The sequence below is a fragment of the Rhopilema esculentum genome, chromosome 19 (genome assembly GCF_057945365.1).
Source record: "Rhopilema esculentum isolate cy_ngs chromosome 19, ASM5794536v1, whole genome shotgun sequence".
Taxonomy (NCBI): Eukaryota; Metazoa; Cnidaria; class Scyphozoa; order Rhizostomeae; family Rhizostomatidae; genus Rhopilema; species Rhopilema esculentum.
In genome coordinates this window covers 7799926-7824762 of record NC_142833.1, presented here as the reverse complement: position 1 = coordinate 7824762, position 24837 = coordinate 7799926, and the positions used below count along the sequence as shown (strand labels likewise).

At 36.4% G+C, this 24837-nt stretch overlaps 4 protein-coding genes across 5 annotated transcripts; 1 reads left to right on the top strand and 3 right to left on the bottom strand.

The window, feature by feature from the left end:
- Window positions 1-257: 257 nt before the first annotated feature.
- On the bottom strand, window positions 258-10162 carry LOC148957971 (spermatogenesis-associated protein 24-like). Its single transcript, XM_089114100.1, has 5 exons — window positions 10023-10162; window positions 6477-6539; window positions 4238-4368; window positions 3093-3163; window positions 258-2876 (listed from the first exon to the last, which is right to left on the bottom strand). The coding sequence occupies exons 1-5, from the start codon at window positions 10155-10157 to the stop codon at window positions 2665-2667; spliced, it is 612 nt and encodes a 203-aa protein (XP_088970226.1). The 5' UTR covers window positions 10158-10162; the 3' UTR covers window positions 258-2664.
- Window positions 10163-13467: 3305 nt separating this feature from the next.
- Window positions 13468-18034, bottom strand: LOC148957970 (MICOS complex subunit Mic10-like). The gene is made up of 4 exons (XM_089114104.1): window positions 17890-18034; window positions 15119-15166; window positions 14656-14756; window positions 13468-13792 (listed from the first exon to the last, which is right to left on the bottom strand). The coding sequence occupies exons 1-4, from the start codon at window positions 17978-17980 to the stop codon at window positions 13757-13759; spliced, it is 276 nt and encodes a 91-aa protein (XP_088970230.1). The 5' UTR covers window positions 17981-18034; the 3' UTR covers window positions 13468-13756.
- Window positions 18035-18180: 146 nt separating this feature from the next.
- Window positions 18181-21212, top strand: LOC148957969 (uncharacterized). Of its 2 annotated transcripts, XM_089114103.1 has the most exons (3): window positions 18181-18300; window positions 19348-19519; window positions 20050-21212. In XM_089114103.1, exons 1-3 carry the CDS (start codon window positions 18205-18207, stop codon window positions 20070-20072), a joined length of 291 nt encoding a protein of 96 aa, XP_088970229.1. In that variant the 5' UTR covers window positions 18181-18204; the 3' UTR covers window positions 20073-21212. The 2 variants fall into 2 exon arrangements, with proteins under 2 accessions (XP_088970229.1, XP_088970228.1); XM_089114102.1 differs by having other exon boundaries at window positions 19348-21212.
- Window positions 21213-21358: 146 nt separating this feature from the next.
- On the bottom strand, window positions 21359-22673 carry LOC135681757 (uncharacterized). Its single transcript, XM_065196360.2, has 4 exons — window positions 22374-22673; window positions 22021-22253; window positions 21746-21808; window positions 21359-21556 (listed from the first exon to the last, which is right to left on the bottom strand). The coding sequence occupies exons 1-4, from the start codon at window positions 22625-22627 to the stop codon at window positions 21423-21425; spliced, it is 684 nt and encodes a 227-aa protein (XP_065052432.1). The 5' UTR covers window positions 22628-22673; the 3' UTR covers window positions 21359-21422.
- Between the last annotated feature and the right edge of the window lie 2164 nt (window positions 22674-24837).

The following is a 24837-nucleotide window of genomic DNA, read 5'->3' as shown; positions in this document are numbered from 1 at the left end:
ACACGGCATTATAATCTAAACTGTTTAGTTAACGTAAACTGTCATTGTAAAAATGCAACACGGCATTATAATCTACCTCTGGTAACTTGAGGGAATACACCCCAACTCGCGTATTAGGTTGAACTGGTTTTTTCTTAGTTAAAATAATTATCGTCTTATACTTTCTCCGGGGGGAGGTGGGTACTCCTATTATGGCCTAACAGGGGCTTCAGTCAAGGTCAAAGAGGACCAATGCTAAAATTTTAAAAAATTACAATTAAATGGTAGTATTTTTTGACAGTTACCCGCAAATGGTAGCATAAAGAACGAAATTATGTCCTTGGTAGCATCCATTTCTTTGTGCTCCCCTGGTCCTTTTTTGAAAAATTTCTTCACAACTGACAGTTTCCGGGAAAAATCACAAGCTAAACTGAGCAGCTGAGTTATTTTGGCCATTTGGTAGCCATTTGGTAGCCATGTGGTAGTCATTTGGTAAGACCCTCAACCGATTGGACTCCCCTGTCAGGCCTTAATGGGAGTACCCCTGGGTATCTTCTACCCCATATTGGTTGAACAACTTCCTTGCACTTTCAATATTGCAGGGAGTTTGTCGATCGGACATTGGTACAGAGGATGGGGGAGCAGCTGTTGTTGCTGTTGTGGCTACTTTGGCTTTTGTTATCTTATCTAACATTGTACATACATATTTACAAATGGGCAACTATTTTAAATCGATGATGATTTAGAAAAGGATCAAAAAAATTTCGTAGAAGAAAGAATGTCTAGTTTCTCACAAATTAATGTTTTACATACGATAAAAATGCCCATATTTGTCGACATTCCTCTAACTGGCAGGATTAAAATTATTTCTTGCCGCTTCTTAAAATTTGAAGAATTTACCGAGAGGTCGAAGATCTCTTCATAGTGCTCTTGCATGATTAATAAGGAGCCCAATAAGGATATAATATAGATAATACTTCACAAAATTGAGTATAGAATTTCCTCGAAGTAGGGATTCATTAAGGCAGCATTTCCACTAGCCTGGGTTAAAAGAAAACCGGGTTAAAAGTTATCCGTTTTCAAAGTGAGTCAATGGTAACGGCATTTTTCTTCGACCCGTTTTTGAACCGTTTTTGGTCGCTCCCACTAAGCCTGGTTAAAATGTATTCATTGTGAAATAGTCGAAACATACACAGAGTTGTAATAGAAATCAGTATTTGCATCAATAATCCTTCAATTTCTATCGTTGTAAGCAACATCGATCTCGAGGATGTTATTTTTCGATTTTCGGCGCCATCTCAGTTCTTAAACGTTGCCCGGATCGGAGAAGTTATCCGGGTTTCGGCGTTTTCATTAACTCACATGTGGGTCAAAAGATATCCGGGTAAAAACTGACCCACTCCGAGACCCGTTTTCAAACTTTTCTGTTTTTCAAGTGGGTTAGTGAGAACACGACGTTAGAGACTTCATAATTTTTTTCTCGAATGTACAAACCGATCTGACTGTTAAATTAAACAAATATGTGTTGTCTTTCTTCAGAATCTTTCTTCTGAAATTTTACCAAGCTCAAAACCTCCAGGGTTGTTAGGAGCTGTCTAGTTTCCATACTGCTCGACCTGAAGACGTAATTAGTTTACCCTAAACCTAACCCTAAACATAAACCTAAACTTAAACCTAAACCTAACCCTAACCCTAACCCTAACCCTAACCCTAACCCTAAACCTAACCCTTACCATTTACTTGAAATAATTAATCATACTAATTTATGACTATTAATCATGCTTATTTGTGATTATCAGGTCGAGCAGTATTAGCCTGAGATCAGGCTCCCAGTCTTCTCCATCCATCCGAGCCTGATCTCAGGCTAGAGCAGTATGGAAACTAGACAATTCCCGCAGATCAGTGACAATTCTGGGTTGTTATGAAACTGCGTATGTTTTTCGTCAAGCCTCTTTCTGAGGTTAAAATAAAAAGAGGCGACTATTTTTCCAGATACCTAAAGATTTTGTGTACAACCATTTCAGTATTTTGAAAAGTTCAATTAGATTCATTGGCAAAAGTCCAGGCCAGCAAAGCCGTTTTTAGATTAACATCATCCGCAAATAAAAAATCTACCTCTGATTATCTTCAATGGTTTCATATCCTGGTTATTATCCTTTTTCTTTAAGGATCGAGTCTTAGAAAAAGAAAATAATGGTTTAAAGATTTGTTATAGTGAACTGGATAAAAAGATATGTAATTTAATTACTTGAAACTGCATATAATGAAGAAACTGGAGTCAATCGGCTGTTTATTTCAAAATCTGACAGCATGATGTTAGAAAGGAGACCTTATCATTAGGGTACATTCAATAATGTTTATGGAGCTGCTTTGCTTTTGGTTGACCTGAGACGTTTCATGTTATGCTATCTCGTACTGATGTTGAAAACAGGTTCTGTCATTAGTCTGTTGTAAACGACGGCTGCAAAGACCACATACAATTAGAGTAATTACCCCGAAGGAAGATGACCACAGCAAAAGACACCAAGTACATAGACGTAGGAAGCATTTCAAAACTGGAGGGGGGCATATATAGTCAGAATATGGTGCAGGTAGATACTGCGTGTCCCCTGTCCCCCCTGGTTCCTACGTCTATGGTCAAGTAATCACGTCTAAATGTTTGCATAGACCAAAGCTGTTAATAAATCATTTCCAGCTACTCTTACTTCTAGTTATTCCACTCTTTTTAACATCTCTCTGTCCAACCAGGAATCTTTCCTGCTGGATACGAAGCTCTGCCTCGTTTTCAGCAATTCTCCTGCCCTGTGATTGTTTTGCTAGCTTTTGTTTTAAATCCTCGATTGTTTTATCTTTTTTCTTTAGTGCGTCATCTTGAACACCACAAACCTCTGATATTTCTATAATAACAAGCAAAGCAATTACATAGGTTGCAAATGAGAAGTTATCAAATTGCAGTCCACCAAGTTAAAAAAAATTTGTTTGACTATCTAATAATTCTCACAGAAACATTTTAAGCCTAATTCAAACGGCTGTGAGAGCAAACAATCGTTTTTCCTCCGACATATGATAGTCCCGGAAGACTTTGGCAAACGGAAGAAACTTCGCCTAAATACCTGTGCATTTGTCTAGCAACGCATTGGTTTCTTGGCTTTTACGCTGTTGAGAATTCACGAGACTTCTATACCTAACAAAAGAAAATTATACGTATTATTCAAATATACTCGCATTTTTTACTAGTTACAGAGCAATCTCAGCCAAAATTCCTTAGAACGCCTTGTTGCTTGAGTGTCATTTTGAAAAATCTACATTTTTTGGTATCAAGAATTAAAAACAACCCCCGTTATTTTGAAAAATCTACATTTTTGGTGTCAAGAATCAAAACCATCCCCGCCTCCCTCCCTCCCTCCCTCCCTCCCTCCCTCCCTCCCTCCCTCCCTCCCTCCCTCCCTCCCTCCCTCCCTCCCTCCTTCCTTCCTTCCTTCCTTCCCTCCCTCCCTAAAAAAGTAGTTGATAGGGTTTATTATAATTATTAGTTGGAGAACAGAAAAGTGATTGACGGGGAGGCTTTGAATATAATGCAAAAAAATTTCAACAGTATACCAAGACCTCTGGCAAGAATAGTAGCGCAACTTCAATTTGTCAAATAGCGTTTATTGGCATAAAAAATTTTTGTAGATAAGAAAATCATATAACCACTATGAAATGTCTTGCTAGATTGACCATGATGTCAATGATTTGGCACGTTCTTCCATATGTGCAACCCCACTCATATATGGTAATAAATGCATCGCTTTTAGTGGCGGCGCCAGAATGGGAGGCCAGTGAGACCACGCCCCTTTTGACTCGTGACAGTGCTTTGTACCAGGCCAACCATGCTTTCAGAAAAGTAGGGGGAAATTACTCCCCCCATACCACCCCTTGGCGTCGCCACTGATCGCTTTTTTTAAATTCCATCGTTTGCACCATATAAGCTAAAAGTGTTTAGTAGATGAACAACGAATAGCCTTCTAATGACATAAGTTACCCCCTACCATTCAAAGACATTTTTAGAAATGTTCCTTTTCTTAACACGTATTCCTGCCAATTTCGAGCTTTGATAAATCTTACATTTTCTTGTGCTGAAAATGAGAATTCAGGGTCGTTCCTTTTAAAGAAATGTTTGAATTCAAGATATGTTGGTTGCAAATTTCTTTCATTGATGATTTGACATGGAATGACTCAAAAAATAATGAAAATACGATACCAAAAGGCTACCTACGTTTTGCTGAATTTTTCTTTTTCTGCTTCCAACTGCCGAGATAATAATGCAACTTCATTCAATGCAAACTGAAGTTCGTTTTCACGATTCTCGAGTTGTGACTTTGTGATTTGATGGAATCGCTTTTCCTCCTTGGAAGAAAGGAAGGGTTTGTAGAGGTGTCATTAAAGATTATCGAAATTCAAAAGTTTCAAACGTTTAAAGATTGGGTCACTATGTGTAGTGTACGATGCAAAGTCAGCTACTCTAACAGCTTAAATGTAACAACAACTTAACCTCTAACAACAGTAAAAGGAGCTAGTTATATTTAATAAATTATGAAGTTAAGATCTCACGAGAGATGTGAGGTTCTCAAATATCTTGACGCCATAGGGCTCATTACGATACCTCACTTGGTACCAGCTGTGGTATACGGAGTGCTATATGAAAGCTTTCAGGAATGCTGTATTTTTTGTTTATAAGTAGTTTGTAGATATATGTAGATATAAGTAGTTTGGCCCGGCAGAAATTCAAATTTATCATTTTGGACAGAATAGAATCAAAGTTGGATCGTTGTGATTCATTCTGATTATCTTAAAAAGCTCCCTTGTCTCCTAAAGTACTAAACCAGTTCATTTGTGCCAAAATTGATCAACCTTTACGGCTTAAGGGCCATTTCTAGTCGGTGCGATAGTTGAAAACATGAATAGTTTGCTGTTAACGGATTCTAACAAACATGAAAATTACCAGTTCATTTTCCTGTACGATTCATAACCAAGAGATCTTAAAAGGTATCACAGTTGTGTACGGAGTTTCGTCCTCGTTGATTATGAATCATGCTATAATTTTGAAATTTTCTTCTGAAAATTTGAAGCGTACTAAACGGTCTGGACTCTAAAGCATTCAAACTATATTTGCATTCATATCAATTCAATGTACTTCGTTTCGATGTAAAAGTGGAAACTTTTTTGGTGCCTCTCTGCATAAACACTCTCTGTTTGTATTTGTCATACCCATGCCAGCCACAGTTACAGGCCGATCAAAATGAATGGCGAAAGGTGATCTATTTAACTCTATAAAACATTGCAGAAGGATTTTGAAACAATATCCAGTGTCATTTAGCCCTTTAAAAAGGAGCGGAAATCTGAGTATATATCATAATTTTATCAAAATATTTTTGCTACTCTTTAGAAAATTTTCTTTATATTTATCAAGGAAAAGGCAAGAAACCAGTTTTAACTGTTTAATGAAGATATCAGACTGTTGTCATTTTCTCTATATGCCAAGGCTCGAAATCACTTGACTATTGGATTCGCAAAAATAGATGAATTTTTTCTTTTTATCTACGAAGGAAATTGTTTCTTGCTGTGTTTTAAGTAATTCATGCTAAGCAAATACCGCAACAAAAGAAAATTTTATCTTACATAGCTTTTAATGACTCGTGAGTGAGATCTTACTGTCTGAGAAATGGCCACTTATGAAAAAATATATCATGAGCTGTTAATTTGAATTCTATGAGCTGCTGAAAGCACTTCAACTCCGTTTAGATAATTTGATGCTATCAATGGATAGTTTAATGAGGTGACAACATTGCAATCATTCCTGTGAAACTACACTCGTGGTATAATGTAAGAAGTTTTGACACCTTTGTTGTGAAAACAAAGACTTCTTTTTATTGGAGATTCTTTATAAAGAATAAGAACAGGTATTCTATTGCATGCAGGGAAAAACCTAAGGGGTCTATAAGGGGTTTAAAATATTACATTATCAAAATGTATTCATGTCCTTCAAAAGTGATGACGATAAATTCTGACTTCATCAAATGCAAAAAAATAGTGACTGGGGGTCTTGATCTGCTTTTACTAAGTGGAAAAATACATGTCCTGAAATTAAGAAAATAAACTGCCTCTTTATTGTCACCAATAAAAACAGTTTGATCTCAGAAAATTCCTAGTAGGTTCCAAAACCCCAAATGTAGAAGGCTCTAAGCTTTCACAACAACATTCTTACAATTCCTTTTTTTCCTAACATTACTTAACAAAAACTTTTCCAAGTAATCAACTTATCACTGCTATTATTGAGATTTTTATCCTACTTTTAAGCATATGTCCTTTTCTAAGCAAGTTTAAAGACTCTCCTTTTTTAATTTTCAGCCAAGCATATTATTATATCAGAGAGTCCAGAGAATGACAAAATTACACAAGGATGACAAAAGGTAAAAGCAGCACAATTCTTGACAAAAAGGCATTGAGACTCCTACCTCTAACTTTTGCTTCAGATCCTCAAAAGCATCTTTTGTGACTGAATCTTTTTTCTTTTCAAGCTGAAAAATTAGAAAAAGTAATCTTTTGTCACAATACAATACAACAATATGCAGGAGGTTTAAGGTAAGAATTTTCTTTACCCTAGACTTTGTGGTAATCTAAAAGGTCACTTCCTATTCTAATTTGCAAGATGATTTTGATGCCAGGGATGTGGAGAAGCAATTCCCCAGAGGGACTGAGCTGCCTTGCTCATTCTAAACAGAAACGCTTTACAACTTCTTACATTGTTTATAAGAAATTTTTCCTATCATTTGGGTGTCATTTTTCAGAAACTCCAACTCCTTCACTTTTTATAGAACTACACTTTTGTTGTTTTTAGTTTTCTTGCGATCAGAAAGTCAGATTAAACAGGCCATCACAAAATGCTTCTTTGCTAACAATCCTCATATTGTATACTAGGAGAGCCCTTTTATCCATTCAAAAGGATCTCATTCCTAACACGCAAAAGAGTTCTGTTGTTTATGAATTTATGTGCCAGTGTGATTTTGGCTACACAAGATGCACCTCCCAAAGATTGGGGGATAGGATAAAACAACATAAGAAACAAAACAGCCCCCCAAAGAGAACAGCCTCCTTGCTCTTGAAGGTCTAGAAATACAGCAAAAACTAGCGACTCTGCCATCAGACGACATCTTTTGGAAAACCCAGATTGTGCAAAGCTCCATAAGGACGAATGTTTAATGTAATTGGCAGAGCCTGGTCATCTTTCCACCTAGCAGTTTTGGAATTGATCTACATACAAACCAAAAAGCCACCATGGTGTAGATAGAAGATATCTGTTTCCTCTCTTGGATTCCACTGGAAATTTTTTCTATAGGCATGCAGCAATGATTGGACAGCAATGCTGGTCATGTGCTTGTGTCTTTTTGATTTTTCTATTTCGATCCACAACTAGGTTTATATTTTCCATTGTGCTTAATATTACTAGTTTGTGCTTAAAATTAACTCTGTTGCCCTTGGTAATTCCAGCATTTATGCATAAAGATGACCAATAAATGATCAAAATATGCATTTTTGAAAACCTATCTTTAGCTTAGATGTTTATGCTGCACCATCTGAGTTAGTTTTTCTGGCTTGCCTTGCCCCCTAGCAGCGAAAACCTTCACAAATTTAAAAAAGTAGCCCCATACACTTAAATGGCAAAAGTATAAGGATAATGAATGAAAATATTGTTTCTCTGTAACTAGTGTTCTAATAATCTTTTGGAAAAATGTGGCTGTCATGATTGGATTTTAAAAATAAAGTCTGCAAAGATGGAAACCCTTAGCAAATTCAAAACATTTTCTCCTTTTAATAATGAAGGAAAACTTGTTAATCTGATAAGTTTCTATTTCACAATATTTAAAATGTTACTTATTGCAAAATTTCAAGCTATAGCATCATCTTTATATCCAAGCTGAAAATTGCCTTAGAATTACTAGTTTTAGACCAGAAAATTAAATACTGGAGGAACCTTCAACAACTTCTATGTCAGGGTTTTTATCAGTTGGGAAAGATTTTTTTACCTAGAGGACAAACTTTTTATTTTTTTGAATACAATTTTTTCAGAAACAGAATACAAAATGACAGTGTTTGTGGTTTCACAGTTCAAGCTGTCTACCTTTTTGTAAATTTTTTTAGTGTTTTCAAAAACCTCCCTTTGTGTGCCTTATATTATATTTTTCCTGGTATGGCCTTATATTATAGGAAAAACTATTTTTGCTATTTAGGAAATCAGTTGGATTCACAGAGGGTTTTCTTATGAAGATGTGTGTGCCACCCACAGCTCTTATACACTAAGGAAACCAAATGGCATATTGTTTAAAGAATCCTGATGTCAGTTATTCAACTTCTGTTTCTGGTATTGGGAGTTTAATGTAACTGAGCCAATTTCTCTAGCAATCACAAGACAAACTCTACTTATTACAACAGAAACCATGGACCTTGAAATACCAAAAGCATTGGTAATTTTGCGATATCAACCTTTATCAGAAAGGTAGTACAATGTGATCACAACATGCATCTCCACAGATAGTGGCTTCCTCGTGTTTGTTACTTGTCTGGTTGACCATGGCCTAACTTCTTCACAGAGAGCAAAAAAATTGATTCGAGACACTCTGCAATTTTCTGTCCACTCATCTGCAGTGATGCAATGATTTTCAAAGCATTGCCACCAGGCACTGGTTCTACCAGGTTGTCTCCAGAATCTTCTTGCCTTACCACCAGGCACAGATTCTACCAGGTCTCTCAATTTCTTTGCTGGCTAGTAGGCCAAGTTGTTTCCTTGTCTCTGCAACACTGCAACCTAGCTCTATCAGAGAATTGCTGATAATTATACCTTTTGATGCTCTCTAAGCTCAAACTGAATAGTATTCATTAAAGGTAATTCAGGAACTCATATGAAAAGTCATCATGAAAATGACAGAAGCAAATCTTTCGATAGCAGTAAAGGATTAATTTTTTCTCACTTCTGAGGTTGTATATTTGCTGCCAAAATTTTGCGACACAAATTCGCACATCTTCGATCTGAAAGTGAGATCACATCCAAATGGATCCACTATTGTTTGGAACCAATCCCATGTAAACAGGGCCTAAAAAGGGGCTTCCATAAAGTAAATTGAGGGAACTGAACCACAAAAGGGGAGAAAGGCTTAATTTACATCTGCAGGTCAAAGGAAAAAAAATTGGTCCAAGGCAACCCACTTGTGTAGGGCAGTTGAAATACCACAACACTACCTGGTTGACATTTCAAGGTTGACAAGCTAGAAGTTCCTAGGCAAGGGAAAGTGTAGACTGTCAACTTCCATTTCATTGGATGTAATGAAAAATTGCATAGGTTCACTGTAAACAATTGCATAGATCAGGTGTAAGTTTACATAACGTTTGCATATGTCAAAAAGTAGTGATTTGCTCTTGACTCAAGGCAGCTGCAGAGTATGGCAGTTTCCAAGGAGATCTTGGGTGTGCAAGAGCAAAATTTCAAGTGTGCAAGTGTGCACTTAGATGAAATGTGCCCTTCAGTTGTGTACATTAGTGTGCAAAACTACGCTAGAGCCCACAGATGATCAATTAAGAAGCAAAAATTAACTAAGATAAAAAATGTACATGATTGATAATTATTCTGTTATCAAACCATTGCAAGATTATGTTGATCTGGACAGCAACTTTAGTAACATCTCGCCCAGTATAGGGTGCCCCAGTATACGGTCAAGCCCTAGTATAGGGATTGTCAATCAAGATTATGTTCTAAAGTGGCGCCAAAGCCGTTCCGGTGCACTATCATTGTGATGATGGATAGAAGTTATTTCAAGACAAGTTTTCGTATAAATATTGCCTTTTTTATGGTCAATTATACCTTCATTACGTTTAATTCTTATATGGTCAATTACGTTTCATTTTGTTCATACTTTATTTGGTGCGGCTATTGAGCGAGTAACGTGGGTGCTCTGGATGGAGGAAACTTTTTTGAACGTACAACTATTACATTATTTAGCTAAACTTACCATATACTTTAATTTTGCAAGCAACGAGTTCTGTGTTCTTATAAGGTCCTGCATTTGTCCAAAAGTAATATTACAACTGCCAACATATGAAAAAGAAACTGTATCGTTCCTTTGGTCTGCAGCAGAAGCGGCCATTTTGTTATTTTTTTTGCTGTTGCTGCTGCTGATTGAGTTGAATTTCGCTAGTGCTTTTCCGTAATATTTCATGCTTAGCTTTCTGTATTTCAGCAATTTAATTTCTACCAAATTATAACGCCTTATTGCCAATTTTTTGCAATTAGATAATGCTAATCCACAAAATACAATAATGGAATTGAAATGGATTGGTCCGTTCACATTTATGTTTTCTCATTGAGAAACGTCTCTTGCCCAAAATTATTTGGACTCTACCGAAGCGATAAATTAGCTGCGAGGGCAAACCTTTGCTAATATAAAGAGGAGAATAATAGAATACTTTTAAAAGCAATAGAAAGTAACTGGGGCTGCAGGGGTAATTGCCGCTCTAGTTGGTATGTTAAAAAATGTTATGGGCGCTTTTAGGATACTGGAGCACACATTCAAAGCATAAATTGATAGCAATCAAAAATTTAAACGAAATAGGCAAAATAATGAAGCCCTACTTGCAAAGACAATGTGCTACTTTTGCTATCGCATCAGACCTACCAAGTTTCAAAATAAGTGAGTTTATTTGCAATAGTGGGGACAACTTTTGTGTTGCTATGTGATCTCTAACTCTGGTAACGGAGCCCAAGAAATCAGGAAGAGAATGAAGTTCCATTCCCAATTTCTTAGGCTCTGGTTCCCAGGCTTTGTGATCTCAAGGCCACGGGTAGGATCCAGAATTAATCCTAATGTGATGAGGGGGCGGGACCCTTAGAAGATGCCTTGTTCACCAAGTCCTCTAGTTCTTCGCTAACGCCTACTTTGGCTAAACACCCGTTACACCCTGCTACAAACACTTTTTGCAGATTGTCGTAACCATTATTCAATTATTGAATGCTTCCAAATCTTCTTTCACGCTATTTAAGGGAGATCATTGTCCACGGTACATTTCGGTAAGAGCTACCTGGTTTAATAGTTGCAATAGAGCTAGCCTGTGATTCATGAACAAGAGACGATGACACTGAACTAGATCTCCGATAAATATAGCACTGTTGAGATTTGACTTAAACTGTTGAGATTTGCTTTTATCTAGTGATTTTCTTTTCTGTAGCTAGGCCTTATTAGGAAAACAGATTTGTGCTTGGATTCGGAAGATAGATAAATAAAAGTGAATAAACCAAAACTTGCGTGAGAATGCATGAGAGTTCTAGTTTGATGCGTGTGAGCGTGAGAACGTGTCGTAATGCCTATGAAGGGATGGAAAAATTGATGCAATTGCAAGAGCCTGCCCACCCGTCATCATCAGAAAATTAAATGCAACCATAAGGCGGACACTAAGGAGCTTATGTGGCTGAAGGGCGCAGTAACACAGATAAGGTTGCAGAAACAAACTAGCCGAGGTAAAAGTTTCTGCTATCGATGCCAATGGGGAATTCGTCAGTGAAATCATCATGGCTCAATAAAAGGTTAAACAATTGAAATTTAGGTAAGAAAAGAGAAGTAGAAACTGAAGTGAATTGCGGTGAAGTAGATAGAAATTGGAAAAACAAACCAGATGAAACAGTAATAAACAGTAATAAGTGATTGGCCTTAACTGTTGTATCCATAGAAGGTGAAAAGTTTGAAATAAGAAAAGTAAGGAAGAGAAGAAGCTAAAGAGAGCGTTGTAGTTTAGACAATACTGGCTACAGAAACCAGGAAGGTGAAAGTATATTTCTGGTATCTATACAAACAGGACAGTCCTTAGAGACAATATCAAGTCTCAAAAAAAGGTGGAACAATTCAAAAGAAAAAAATAATACGGAGAAATGGCAAGGAAAAAGCTACAGAAAGCAGTAGGGTGAATGTAAAACTTCTGTTCTCCATGTAAAAGAGATCTATGTTGGAGAAAAAATTGTGGCTCCAAAAACGGGTAACAGTTAAACAGAAAAAGTATCAAGAAAAATGGAAGCTGAAGAGCGCACCGTAGCAAAGATAACAAGGGTTAGAGAATCAAGAAAAGTTAACGAAAAACTTCTACTCTCGATGTAAAAAGGATTTACGTTTCAGACAGAATCGTGCCTGCAAATAAGGTAAAACAGTTCAAAAGAAGAAATGTAAGGAAGGAAGAGCACATTGTGATAATGAGGATAAAAACACCAGAAACAATTTAGATGAGGATACAACTACTGTTGTAAATATCTATACTATAAAGCGAAGGTTTTACTGCTAGCTCTACAAAAAGTAAAACAATTGAAAGGAGAAAGAGAGAGAGAGAGAGTTTGTAAGAAAACAGTGTTGTAAGGAAAAATAGCAGCTGCAAAATGCATTGCACCAAAGAATAAAAATGTTATAGAAAAAAGCAAGGTGAATATAAAAGTTCTAATCTCTGTGGAAGTAGGATGGTGATATAATCTAGACATAATGGATACATTATCTAGATAAGGCCTACTATAAAGATGATCCATGTGGATAGGAGCCTTGAATTCACTAGGAAGCTGGAAAGAACACAGTATGCAGCAGCTCTTGCCGTAACTCGTGTCTAGCATGTCATGGCACAAAAAACCGAAACTTTACAATGAATAGATTTAATAAGAATGTGTCGTTTTTTCAGCCTTAGGGTAAGCCAACAGCAGGAATACCTTTACGCTAAATCCCAGCACATTGCAATATTTCGTATAACCTCTGAAATCACAGTAAATTTGAGCAGAATATAAAGGGCAGTTCGTTTCTCTGATACCGATTTTGGGAAAGTTCTTGCAGAATGGAGTAATTTGACAGAATGGTTATACCATGGTTATACTCAGTATAAAGCTGCATTCTAATGTATAATGTGCATTCTTTGAAAGTTTCCCAAAATTTTTATATGCATTAATTCAAAAACCATCCAGGAGCTTTATTAAGGGCCTAAATGAAATGTTGGGCTTGATCAACCAAGTACCTAAGTTTTGTTTATTTCATGGCCTTTCTTATATCTAAAAGGCATCTGTTCTTCATGGCGTGTCTATGAGCTTTCGACAGTACACACGGATAAATGGTCGTAAATGGCTCCTGACCTCTCCTGAGAGTTGTTTCTTTCCTGATTATTTATTTCTATCATGTCCTGTGGATTGATAGAAGAAGCAGCTCCTGTTTTGTTTTCGACAGTCTACTAAAGTATATTTCCAAGAATAACAAAGGAGCCTGTCTTCGGAGTCCCTGCAAGCCAATTTGGTTCCAGTTTAAGTATATACCTGCTTTAACGGAAAGTGAAGGAGCAATTTAGAAACTGCACGAGTTTAGATTTACAGACTATTCGGAAAATTCCGAGATCCGCGCTTGATTGGTCATAAAAAAGAGACGCCGAATTGAAGAAAAATTAGCCTGAACCTTTGAAAATATCATACTGCTAAAAAAGTAGACTTCTCTTATCTACAATTGAAATTAAACTGATAAACAATATTTCAATTCAGATAAAATGCAAATGAAATATATGATGACATGGGGAATATCCGATTCACTTGCAGCCACCAGAGTTACAATTCACTATCTAAATTATTGAAAACACTTTAACACTTTACATATTCAAAGGTGCAAGCAAACATTTACAGGGTTCAAGCAGACATTCACAATCAGCTTTCAGTTCAAAGTAGATTCCACACAATGATGATTTTCTAATTTTCAGTTACTTCTACATTTTCACCTTTTCCCTAAAAATGGAAAGAAACTTGTTAGCTACAAACATAGATCAACTGGCACGTTAAAAGAAAGGGATTCAATTTCTTCACAACTAGCTTGATAGGCAACTTCACACTGCTAGCCTGAATAAAATTTATAAAAAGATACAATGCTATTCTTAGCCGGCATGTGACTAGTCAAAAAGGCATAACAATCTTATGTAAAGTTTCAGTGATCTTTCTGCTGATAAGCTTTCAATGCTGGTAATCTTTAAATGAAGTTTTGACAGCCCTCTACTAATCCTTCATTCAGCTATTTTTATAAATCATTGACCTTGAGTACAAGTCTAAATGTATCCTTGAAAACTGAAAATTTAGAGAGATACGAAATGCTTTTGAAAAAGAAGTTACTAGAAATGCTATGTTAGAAAACCCAAGAATGATCAACCAAGTCTATATTCTATAATCTATCTCCCTCTTATAAGAGCTCACCCCCCTCGTTTACAATAAAATCAATATAGAAGACAAATTGCTGCTCCCCTTGAAATAGACACTGTCAATAGATTATAACGAGTTGAATACAATGCCCGCCAAACGTGTTGGAACAGTCCCTTCATCTTTCCTACTAAACGTCTCCCCTTCCCCCATATACAATGTTGAATTCCGATTAGAAAATGAAAACAAATATAGGTTGGAGCGTAAATTGTGTAACCGATGTTTAGCGACATGTTCATGTTCCTTCCCAACATTGTTTAAGGGGGGAAGGGGGATCTGTCTGCTTGAAATAGGGATCGTGGTGTTCCAACTACCTTTGGTGGCCATTGTAGCGATTAAGTTTGACAAGAGCAATTAACCTTTTCTCTCTGTAGGTTTAAAAAAAATACAAAAAAGCTTACCAATGATACAGTTGGAAGCAGTTGTTTGAACTGGTGCTGACAATTAGAAACAGCCATTCCCAAGCCAGTTCCAACACCAAATGCTAGTGGCCAGCCTTTTCCTTAACAAATTAAAGAAACCAATTGAATATAAGTGTCAATGAAGCTACAGGGGATGGGAAAAAGTTTTGAAAAGCAACTCCTATTGCCCACTAACCATAATTGCTAAACTGTCATATATTTGAGACACCACAGTATAATAAATAGGCTCTATAGGTTCTTCAACATGCTGGTCTATTATTGATCAACTGCTCCATTAAAAAATGAAATCTGACAGCTAGATGCAAGTTTCTACACATTTTAAAGCTTGGTTTCCAAAACCCTGCACACCTTAAACAAAACCACAACTTAGTTTGCAACAGTAAATCAAAATAAGTCCCCAAGAATCTTTGCTGCAAGCAGATCAGATGTGACGCATACTTACTTTTGAAAAGCAAAATTGAAAAAACTGCTCCTAATGCACCTCCAGCACCTGAAAGACAGTGTTAGCTCATTATGGCCTTAAAAACAGTTTCATTATTCAGAAAGACGAAACCACAAATGAATGTAAAATCAAGGTATAGATGAGAAGTGATTGAAAGATTTATCCATAAAAGATTAAAATTGAATTTTTAATCAGTTTTCAGAAATAACAGTCTTTATTGAGACATATTTAAATGTTACAAAAGAAAAAAAGTTGTGTGTGATTGCAAAAATTTGTAAGTTGAACTACTCCATCTTTTTTATATTACACTGTAAAAGATGCCAGGCCATGAAAAATTACATAATTATGAAATTTTTTAGTTCATAACCTATAGCTCACATTTTATATTACCATACTGTCCCTGCCCTTCCTGACCTCTTCTCCCTCCTGCCCCGATATTCTATGCATTGAAGCAATAATATTGTGGGTGTTTTTGAAGTCAGAAATGCTTTATTTTTCAAGCTACTATTGGCAGAAGGGTGCAGCAATTTCCCTACATAATTTTTTAAAAATAGGGGCAATTGTCTACATGACATTGGTGGCTAGGTACTTGTACATTTTCTTAATCAACATTTAAGCCAGAGACAAAAAGCGATCCCTCCCATTCAGCTCAATGCCCTTCTATACCACTCAAGAAGGGCTATCAAGTACCTGCCTTGCCAACAATTTTTAAATTAAATGCTTGCATTGTGAGTTAAACAATATTTGTCACAACCTTAATGGTCTGTTCATTTGAAATAGTGAAACTTGTCAATGAATTTTTAAAAAGAATCTTGTGTTTCAAGACCCTGCATACATGTATCTGAAAAATTTGATTATTAAGCAGATATATTTTTGACCTAATTTGTTCCAGATCCAGCCCAATTCATGATTACAAAGACCAGAATATCTGGCGAAGCCCTCACAAAAATGTTTTGTAATCAGTATGAGTTCATGTGATCAGTCAGGACCACATAGCATAGAAATTGTGAATCTGCTTATTGGATACCTTCTCCTTTTATCTTGACTCATTTTGAGAAACATACTGCAGCTATGTGTTTGATTAGGCAGTATAACAATGCAGCTCAAAAATTTCAGAAAGCATAACAGCATTATGTCATGGTACACTTTGGCTACACTACTGATGAAAATGTATTATTTAACTGATATTTAACTAAACAAGGTTGCCAAGGAGCCTTTAAAAATGAAGCAATCCCTGCCAATCTAAATGTGGCCGTATTGTCCCAGGGGAGTAGCCCCTTGGCCATTCCACTTGTCCCAGTAAGGTTTTTCTTTTGACCTGCACCTCAACGTGCCAGAATTTACAGTATACATGCTTTTTTATAAGGAACCTACCTCAAGGTCCAGTTTCAAAAGTTCCTTACTTGTAGACCTCAAATCATCAAATTGTAGGTACCAAAAGTTCCTTAATAGTTCCTTAATTTTCACTGCACATCAAGTGTCATAAAAATAGTACAGAAACAAGAAGAACATAAAAATTTTGAATTCAGCCTTTTATTTGTGGCTAGAAGTCAGCAGCAAAACATAACAAAGGCTATGTATAGTGAAAATCTAACTTTCGGTGTTTTGACTACAATAAGTCTGAACACTTAAAAGAAAGAGGGGCAAGACAGCCAAAACAACTCAATGAAGCACTTGATACATGAATAGCAAACTATCTATGCGAGTATTGGCTGCAAATGAATGGAACCGGCTTTTTAGTTCTTGATGCTTGCAGCTATAAAAATTTTTCCAAATCGAAAAGTTCCATAGGGATTTTGTTTTTATTGTAGGGGTTTTTTTAAGTTCTTTAAATATTCTGCCTTGTACGTGTAGGTTCTTTATAAAGTGGTCCCTTTAAAAAGAACTTCAAGAGGCCAAAATAAAACGGAGGGCAAACTGGCTGTGGTGTGGTCCCTGCAAAGCCAACTGCAGATAGAAGGACTCAAAATGACAATTTTCATACCATGATCTTATTGAAGCCTTTTGCAGCTGGTTTATACTTCCAATTACAGACAACTTCCAGAGTGCAAAGCATTTTTGTTTGCGGGAAATTATTTTCTGTCGCTTACGCTTGCGCTGGAACAAATCATATTGCAAAATGACAGGTTTAAAGATGCGGGATTTCATTTTTAAATAGCACTTTTAGGGCTCGAGATTAGGCTATGCGCTGAATTCACACGAAAGTCCATGTTCCAACTGCTCGGATTAATCTAAATTTGTAAAAATGCGCGGACGGGATTTGAGCAAAAAATCATTGCGCGGGGAACGCATTGCAGTCTGGGACAACTCTACTAACACCAGAACAAGAAATAACTGACTATGATAATTGCTGAATCAAATTTTGAGTTTGACCACCTCTTTCTCAATGTTTTAAGTAACCTGTTGATTTGACTTGAACCACACCGTGAAAAAACTTTCTGGTAAAGGTAATCATGAATCTGTACATTATCCACAAGATAAAGCAAGCTTGATAATGCAGGTTTTGTACTGTATGTACTTTTGAATGTATTTCACTGATATCGTAAAGTTTGTTTTTACTTAATTAAGAGTAAATTATACTTTTAATTACGAATCTTTATGCAGTGGAAATTTGAAATTAAAGGAACTGAATTGAAGTGAACTTAATAACAGAACAGCCACACTACTACACAGGCCTAACAAAAATGCTCACCTAACAAGATGAATTATCTAAATCTTAGCATCAAATAAAGACAATTACTCTAAATAATCATGCTATTAGATGGTTATACCTGCTTTAATGAGCCCATCAGTAAGACATTTATCAACCTTTTCCCCTATCTCCTCTTCGCTCCTTGTCGTGTGGAACGTAGTGGTCGCCATGTTATCATTTCTTGTGTGCTGCGCAGTGTCTGTCTCTGGTGCATCAAAAGGAGGTACCAAAAAAACTTTGCCTTTTTATAGCATCAATGCATTTAACCACAGAATAGAAATAAGGCAGAAGGGACAGTCGCGTCGGCACCTTTGTTGTTTAGTGGGCACGGATTCCTGACATTCTCCACCTCTAAACTCGTTTTCAATTTCGCGGTTCCGAGGTAACGTTCAGAATGGCGACCAAAGAAAACAGCGCGCGTAGAAGCTTCGGGTTTTTAAAGTTTGAAATTGAGTTGGTAAATGGCATGGGATCATTCAGAAAGCACGAGGTATGTCATTTGTGATTAAATTTCGATGATTTTTTAAATTTTAGCGAATTCTAGCTTAATTGTGTTATACAATTCATGCTCCGTCCGATGCGATGAAATATAACGATATCACCAAGAAAGGAACAACACAAACAACGATGAGCATAAAATATGAAGAAGGACGATGACCCTTGAAGCGAAAGTTTATTTAGCTTTGCAAAAATTATTAAATTCTAGACAATATTTCACTCCACGCACGCTTTATTCTAAAATTGATGAGCTATCATCTAGTAGAAGTGGAGGGCCCATATGATATGGTTAGCATTAGTCATTAACAAACATGGTATCTTGTTCTAAAAAGAAAGGGGCATGGCCCTTTCTTTGGCTCAGCCCCTGGTGAATGAAGGCAAGAAATTTCCCAGTTTCGCCCAATGTCAGGGCTCATCAGTACAGCTAGAACAAACACTAGTAACATTTATGATTTCATAATGTCGTCAGTGTGTCAGCTGTAGACCGGAAAACTGTTGTTAGTGAATTTTTTAAATCTTTTAATTGGTACAAGATAATAAAAGGTTTTATTTAAAGTTAAAGGAAACAATTTAAAAAGCAAATGGGTCATGGATGATTTTCTTCACCGTTACCCTGGCTTGGGAGGCTAAAGAGGTAGTTTGCACTTGCCCACAGTACAACCCCAAGGCTAGCAGAGGGAAGGAGGCACCTCAGGTCTCCTTTGTTAGATTCATTGACCTAACCTGCATACCCAAAAGATAACTGATAAAAGAAAATATAATATGGCATAGGATAATGGTGTTAAGAATTCAAATAATGTAAGGCTTTGTGAACATGCAAAGAAGTTCTGATCTACAGATGGACTATTTTTAAATATTTTCTATTCTTTCTTTTTGATGACTTTAACTCTCTGTTTGCAAATTTTAAGCAATAATATATACGCATTCTAATAAATAACATAAGAAGATATTTTTTTGCAAATGAAGCACATGGTTGTTGAAGAGTGACTCTATCCAGGATGTCAAGAAGCTCATTTCCAACTCCTTTTGTTTTCTTTAGGCTGGAAAAGTAGCCTACAAATTGATCTTCCAATTCAACAACGTACTGGAGCATACTTTCAGAGGGCACTATCAGTCCTCCATGAGAAGAGGAATTTGCTTCATAAGATTTAAAGTGCAGAAAAGTATGTCTGATGTTGTTAGTGGTATCATTCACCACAGCCTTTTCACAGGTATCACATTTATGTTTATTAAATGTTTTCCTCAGTAAGTAGCCTGCCACATAGGCGATAGCATTTTCACTTATAATATGGCTCTGAATATTATCTGTCCTGTAGTCTGGTGATATTAATTGCAATGCATTAGACTGCAAGTGGATATCATTGCGTGCAATTTCATTAAGGACAGATAGGTTTGTTAGAGGCTCATCTTTGTCTTCCTCACAATTGCCACTGGCAACATGTAGCAAATTTGAGTGAAAAAGCTTTCTGTAAGCCCTCTTGAACTGGACAGGGGTAGGATTATCATTGTTACCACCTTGCTGTCTTATAGAGCCAAAGAAGTTTTCAAGAGGATCTTGATTTAGTTGCCTGGTAACTAAAAAAGATGCAATACCTTCATGGTATAATTTTTCCCACAGGGACAAAATAGCCTTTAAAGAGACTTTCCAACCTGTCAAACACTTCAAATTGTCTGTTCGATCTTCACCTGTGGCTCTGTTAAAAAATTTTAAGGATGAGAAGAACCTTATTCCTTTTTTTAGCTCTGACAGATGTGGAGAGGTAGGAGAGAAAGGCCTGCGACAAAACTTTGGATCCCGGAAACTAAGTGAATTACAGCAATCAAAGATGGTATCCATTTGAGAAACAAATTGTGCAGTGCCAAGAGCTGTGTCTGGAAGACCATTTAATGCCACATAAGTGGAAATACCTGCAGCCACAGAGTGGCTAAAAACTTGAGATGCAAGTTTAACTTTCATCTTCAAAAACCCATTTAGGTTTAAATGCCTGTCAGTCAGTTTAGGAGCAACCCTGATTGGTAGCTTCTGGTCTTTCTCAAAGAAGGATTTTATGTCATTCCAGCTTGCAACTTTCCCATCAAATCCAACATCATATTTCATCAAGTTGTTCCTGACAGATTTCAGAAGGTGGGGAGGATCAAATATTGTAAAATACTTCTTTCCTTGCATATAAAAGAAAGGACGATCTTCAGTGACACCAAGTGTCTTAAACAATTTTAAAAAATTAGAACCCTGATCAGACACAACAGAAACAACATCTAAACCCAATGACTCCAAATTATTTAGAGCTTCAGCAAGGATTTTTTTCAACTGGCTACTTCCACTTGATTCATTTACAAGAAAATATGCAATTGGCTGCTTCCAGTTGAAAAGGACACCTCTGACCATTAGAACAAGTGCAGAAGTGGCAGGAAGACCTGAACTTTCTCCACTACCATAATCTTCCAAACCTACAATGTGGTCATTAGATATGTCATAGAAAAGATGACTCTTTAGAGACATTTCATCCATCATAAGAGAACATATCTTTGCACTTTCAGGGATTGAAGCTATCCTTTCCTTTACCACATAAAGAGATTTCTCTGAGAAACCAGCTTCAGATGCAAATCTAGAGACCATTCGAGTGAGAGTTCTTTTGGTAGGTAAATGGAACAATTTAGCAAGAAATCTATATGATTTCCTGCTGATGTGGTACAAATTGAGTGCCCATGCTTTAAAAGCATCATCATATCTACAACCTTTTGGTTTCTGAGAGGACAATTTGATTTGGCATTTAAGAAAATTATGAAGTTCAGGAGAAATAACTCCATCTAGTAATTCCAAGGCCTTCATTGCACGCTTCTTGTTTTTCTTAAGGGGGGAGGATGAACAGAGATTCTTTCCAAATGACAATTTCTTTGATAAAAGGGCTATTTTGTTGCGTTTTTTCTTCAAAAGGGATCTGAGTTTTCTTTTCCTTGGGGTGTTGATAGTAAATTGAGCAGGGGTTTGGGAAAACTGACAATATTTGTTATTTTCTCCATTTGTTGATGAAGGTGACTCATCTTTCCCTAAAAAATACAATGATTCAACAGAGATGTCAGTAGTCAGCAACAATCATATTAGGCCATTTTTAATTAAAATGTCTGCAAATAAAATATTTGATAATTAAGATTTATGAAAAGCAGCTTCTTAAAAAAAATATAATTGTACTTGCTTTGATCAGCAGCCTCTATAGGTGTGCTATCCTCTTCAATTTCATCAGGGTTACCTAACAAAATGCAGAGTATACATTTGCAATCTATCAATCATTTCATATTTGAAAAAATAACAGTAAAGTTACAAAATGCGAAAAAACGGAATTACATTCAATATTTCAAAAAGTGCAAACAATAAGATACCAAAATTTATGATGTAGATTTTTGTTGCAGAAGTTGATTAAGAAAATGTCAACACTTACATTTATCAAATCTATCACCAGTTCCATAGTTATCCAGGTCCAATTTTTGTTTTTTTGAAATACCTAAAAACACAATAAAATGCTTGTATAGGTAAAACAACCCTTTTCGGTCAGGAACTCTATTTTTTTGCAAAATAGCTATAGTGTTGAGACAATAGGCTAGCAAAGACCATAAAAAAGGAAAAAATACAAACAAATTTTAGAAGTAATTGAACTAAACTTACAAGCTCATCTTACGTGTTTTACAACATATGAAGGAATATTTGTATGTTTACCTGGTTGTCTTGGCTTTGGGGGGGCTCTTTTACTTCCAACTATTGGCGGGGGATTTGGGACATCAAAAAGGGTGGGGATTGCATTTTTTGATAATCGGGACCTTGCGTTAACGAATTTTGGCAAAAATTCCTTTTCAAAATGTTTGGAACAAACGTAGCAATTTTTGTTCAAGTAGGCGGTTGACTTGTTAAGCAGATCCTGTCGCCTGCTATTTTGTACCCATTTTCTGCATCTATAAAGTAAAAAAGATCTTTTAATCAATAAATATGAATTAATTTCTTTAAAAAGTTCGAGTGTTTTACGTTGAAACAAGAAGATCCTGTTGAAGCGAATTAAATTTAGGCCTACTCACCGGCTTTCGTCCGATGGGAAACGGTAGAACTGAAGATTGGGGCATGACTTTCTGTTGTTATTGCAGTTAACAGCAGCGCAGTAAGCACCAGTCCCACTACGTTTAACATCCTTCACAAGTTTCGTCTTAGAGGCCAGCATTTTAAGCGATCGCGAAGTTCCAGAAGAAGGAGAGTTTACTACTTGCGTGAATATTTTCCGGGAATGTTCCACCTCTAACCTCGTTTTCAATAACGCATGCGCGAGAAAATCCATGACCGCCGCGAAAGCCCGGAGTGACCCTTCTGCCTTATTTCTATTCTGTGATTTAACCTTTTTCAAATCATGCAACCCAGGGAAAGCAATGGTTTTCGAGCCTGGAGGCAGAAGCGGACTGACCCACCGGGACGCCGGGAAATTTCCCGGTGCGCCCCTGTCCCAAGTTGCATTTTTCAAAAAAAACTTGAAAACTTTCAAAAGGCAAACAATATTTGCGAATTGAGTGAAATTAAGATTTATTACAAAGTTTCCCCAATTCGTCGTTATTGTTTAATGCATTGAAGGCGATCAGCAAATTCTCCATGGTTTTTCAAAATCTTTAAAAGAACATATTCGTGTTTTTGACAGCAGTGTCATAATTTTAGCAGCACCGAGAAGGCCTAGTCTCACTACAAACCTGGCTCGCTTGTAATTTTTTCAAGCAAGTCCACAATACATGCAGTGATTCCATGTCTGTCAAGGGTGAAGAAGGGATGTTTCTAGATGACTCGCAGACTTTTTTGCCAACTGAATAATTACTTTTGCTAACTGAATAATTTGCCAACTGAAAGGGGTGGTTGGGGCTCGCTAATGGATCTCTCAAAAGCGTTTGATTGCATAGACCATGAGCTATTAATTGCGAAATAAAATGCCTATGGTTTTTGTAAAGATGCTCAACTATTGATTTATGATTACCTGCCCGGTAGAAAATGAAGGGTTAAATTAAATCTTTCATTCAACCCTTGGCGAGAAACCTTTGCAGATGTACCACAAGGATCAGTCCTTGGGCCTCTTCTATTTAATTTATACATTAATGATTTATTCTCAATGGTAACTGATACTGCAGTATGTAACTTTGCTGATGATACTACGATTTTTGCAGCTGACTGTCAGCGGCCAGAAACTGATGCTCTTGTTTTATCAAAGTGGTTTCCAGAAAACTTTATGAAATTGAATGCAGGGAAATGTCATCTTCTTACTTTTGGAACAAACCAAGATGACATTAAAATCAAAATCGGCGAGGCCATTGTTGAAGAAAGCTCTGAAGAAAAACTGCTAAGGGTGATAATAGATAAAAATCATAATTTCAAAAGTCACGTCTCAAATTTATGCAAAAGAGCCAGCCAAAAACTATATGCTCTTGCTAGAGTATCGCCATTTATAGGTTCTGATAAACTGCGTCTCCTAATGAACAGCTTCATAAAAGCTCAGTTTAGCTACTGCTCCCTAATTTGGATGCTCCATGACAGATGTCTGAATGCTAAAGTGAATAGAATCCACGAAAGAGCACTCAGGATTGCTTATAAAGACAGTCATGCTGACTACGAAGCATTGTTGAAATTGGGTAATGCAGTATCGACTCACCAACACAATCTACAGTACTTGATGATAGAAATATACAAAACCAAACATAACCTGAACCCTAATTTCATGAGTGAGATTTTTGAAACAAGAAATGTACATTATGATTTGCGAGCTAAAAATAATCTTTGCATTCCAAAAGCCGGGACAACTTCTTGTGTTATAGAAACTGTGAGATATTTAGGTCAAAAACTGTGGCAAACACTACCTCACAGTATAAGATAGTCCTAATCATTAGCGACATTCAAAAAAGAATTAAGAGCACACCCTGTAGAATGCGACTGTAGATAGTTTAAAATATTTATTGCTGGGTTAGGTTTTAATTATAATATTATACCACAAATATTTTTAACATTGTATTGTACCATATATTCATTTTTTACCATATCAATTCTTTATAGATAGTTGGCCTTAATTAGCTTCTTTATAGCTATTAGACGTTCATTTAGTACGCCAACTTTAAACAAATTATTTATTACTATTATCACTTTAAATAAATTATTACTATTCAGTTGAATAATGACTTATGACTAATCGGGTGACTAATCATATTAGTTTTTTGACTTATGACTAATGCGAATTATTTCGAGTACCTAATATCGAAAATCTGAAAGGGTTCATACTTTGGAAAAATCAATTTAGCATTGGATAAAATGATCGATGTGTTGGCAATTGTGCATGGAAAAGTTCACATATGTTGTACTCAAAGATGGCTGGATTAACATAGAGGTTTACGGTCATTATTATGGCCAATTTTTAAATTTTGATAGAATAATAATAATTTAGGGAGAGAGGATTTTTCCATATTGCCTACTTTTGATTACGTATTATGTGCATATTCCCTGTGTTGACTCGACATTAAAATG

Bases quoted from the DNA above. Each gene is read 5' to 3' on its own strand.
- LOC148957970 (XM_089114104.1), bottom strand. From the start codon at position 17,980: ATGGCGACCACTACGTTCCACACGACAAGGAGCGAAGAGGAGATAGGG. The intron at 15,167-17,889 runs GTATAACCATCT...ACTGTCTTTCAG, and splicing joins TGATGGGCTCATTAAAGCAG to GTGCTGGAGGTGCATTAGGA. The intron at 13,793-14,655 runs GTAAGCTTTTTT...TTCCATTTTTAG, and splicing joins TGCTTCCAACTGTATCATTG to GGAAAAGGTGAAAATGTAGA.
- LOC135681757 (XM_065196360.2), bottom strand. From the start codon at position 22,627: ATGGATTTTCTCGCGCATGCGTTATTGAAAACGAGGTTAGAGGTGGAA. The intron at 22,254-22,373 runs GTGAGTAGGCCT...TTTACTTTATAG, and splicing joins TTCCCATCGGACGAAAGCCG to ATGCAGAAAATGGGTACAAA. The intron at 21,809-22,020 runs GTAAACATACAA...TTGTGTTTTTAG, and splicing joins CCCAAAGCCAAGACAACCAG to GTATTTCAAAAAAACAAAAA.
- LOC148957971 (XM_089114100.1), bottom strand. From the start codon at position 10,157: ATGGCCGCTTCTGCTGCAGACCAAAGGAACGATACAGTTTCTTTTTCA. The intron at 6,540-10,022 runs GTAAGTTTAGCT...CTAATTTTTCAG, and splicing joins TTGCAAAATTAAAGTATATG to CTTGAAAAGAAAAAAGATTC. The intron at 4,369-6,476 runs GTAGGAGTCTCA...CTTTCTTCCAAG, and splicing joins ATCTGAAGCAAAAGTTAGAG to GAGGAAAAGCGATTCCATCA.
- LOC148957969 (XM_089114102.1), top strand. From the start codon at position 18,205: ATGGCGACCAAAGAAAACAGCGCGCGTAGAAGCTTCGGGTTTTTAAAG. The intron at 18,301-19,347 runs GTATGTCATTTG...TGTTTTCTTTAG, and splicing joins GATCATTCAGAAAGCACGAG to GCTGGAAAAGTAGCCTACAA.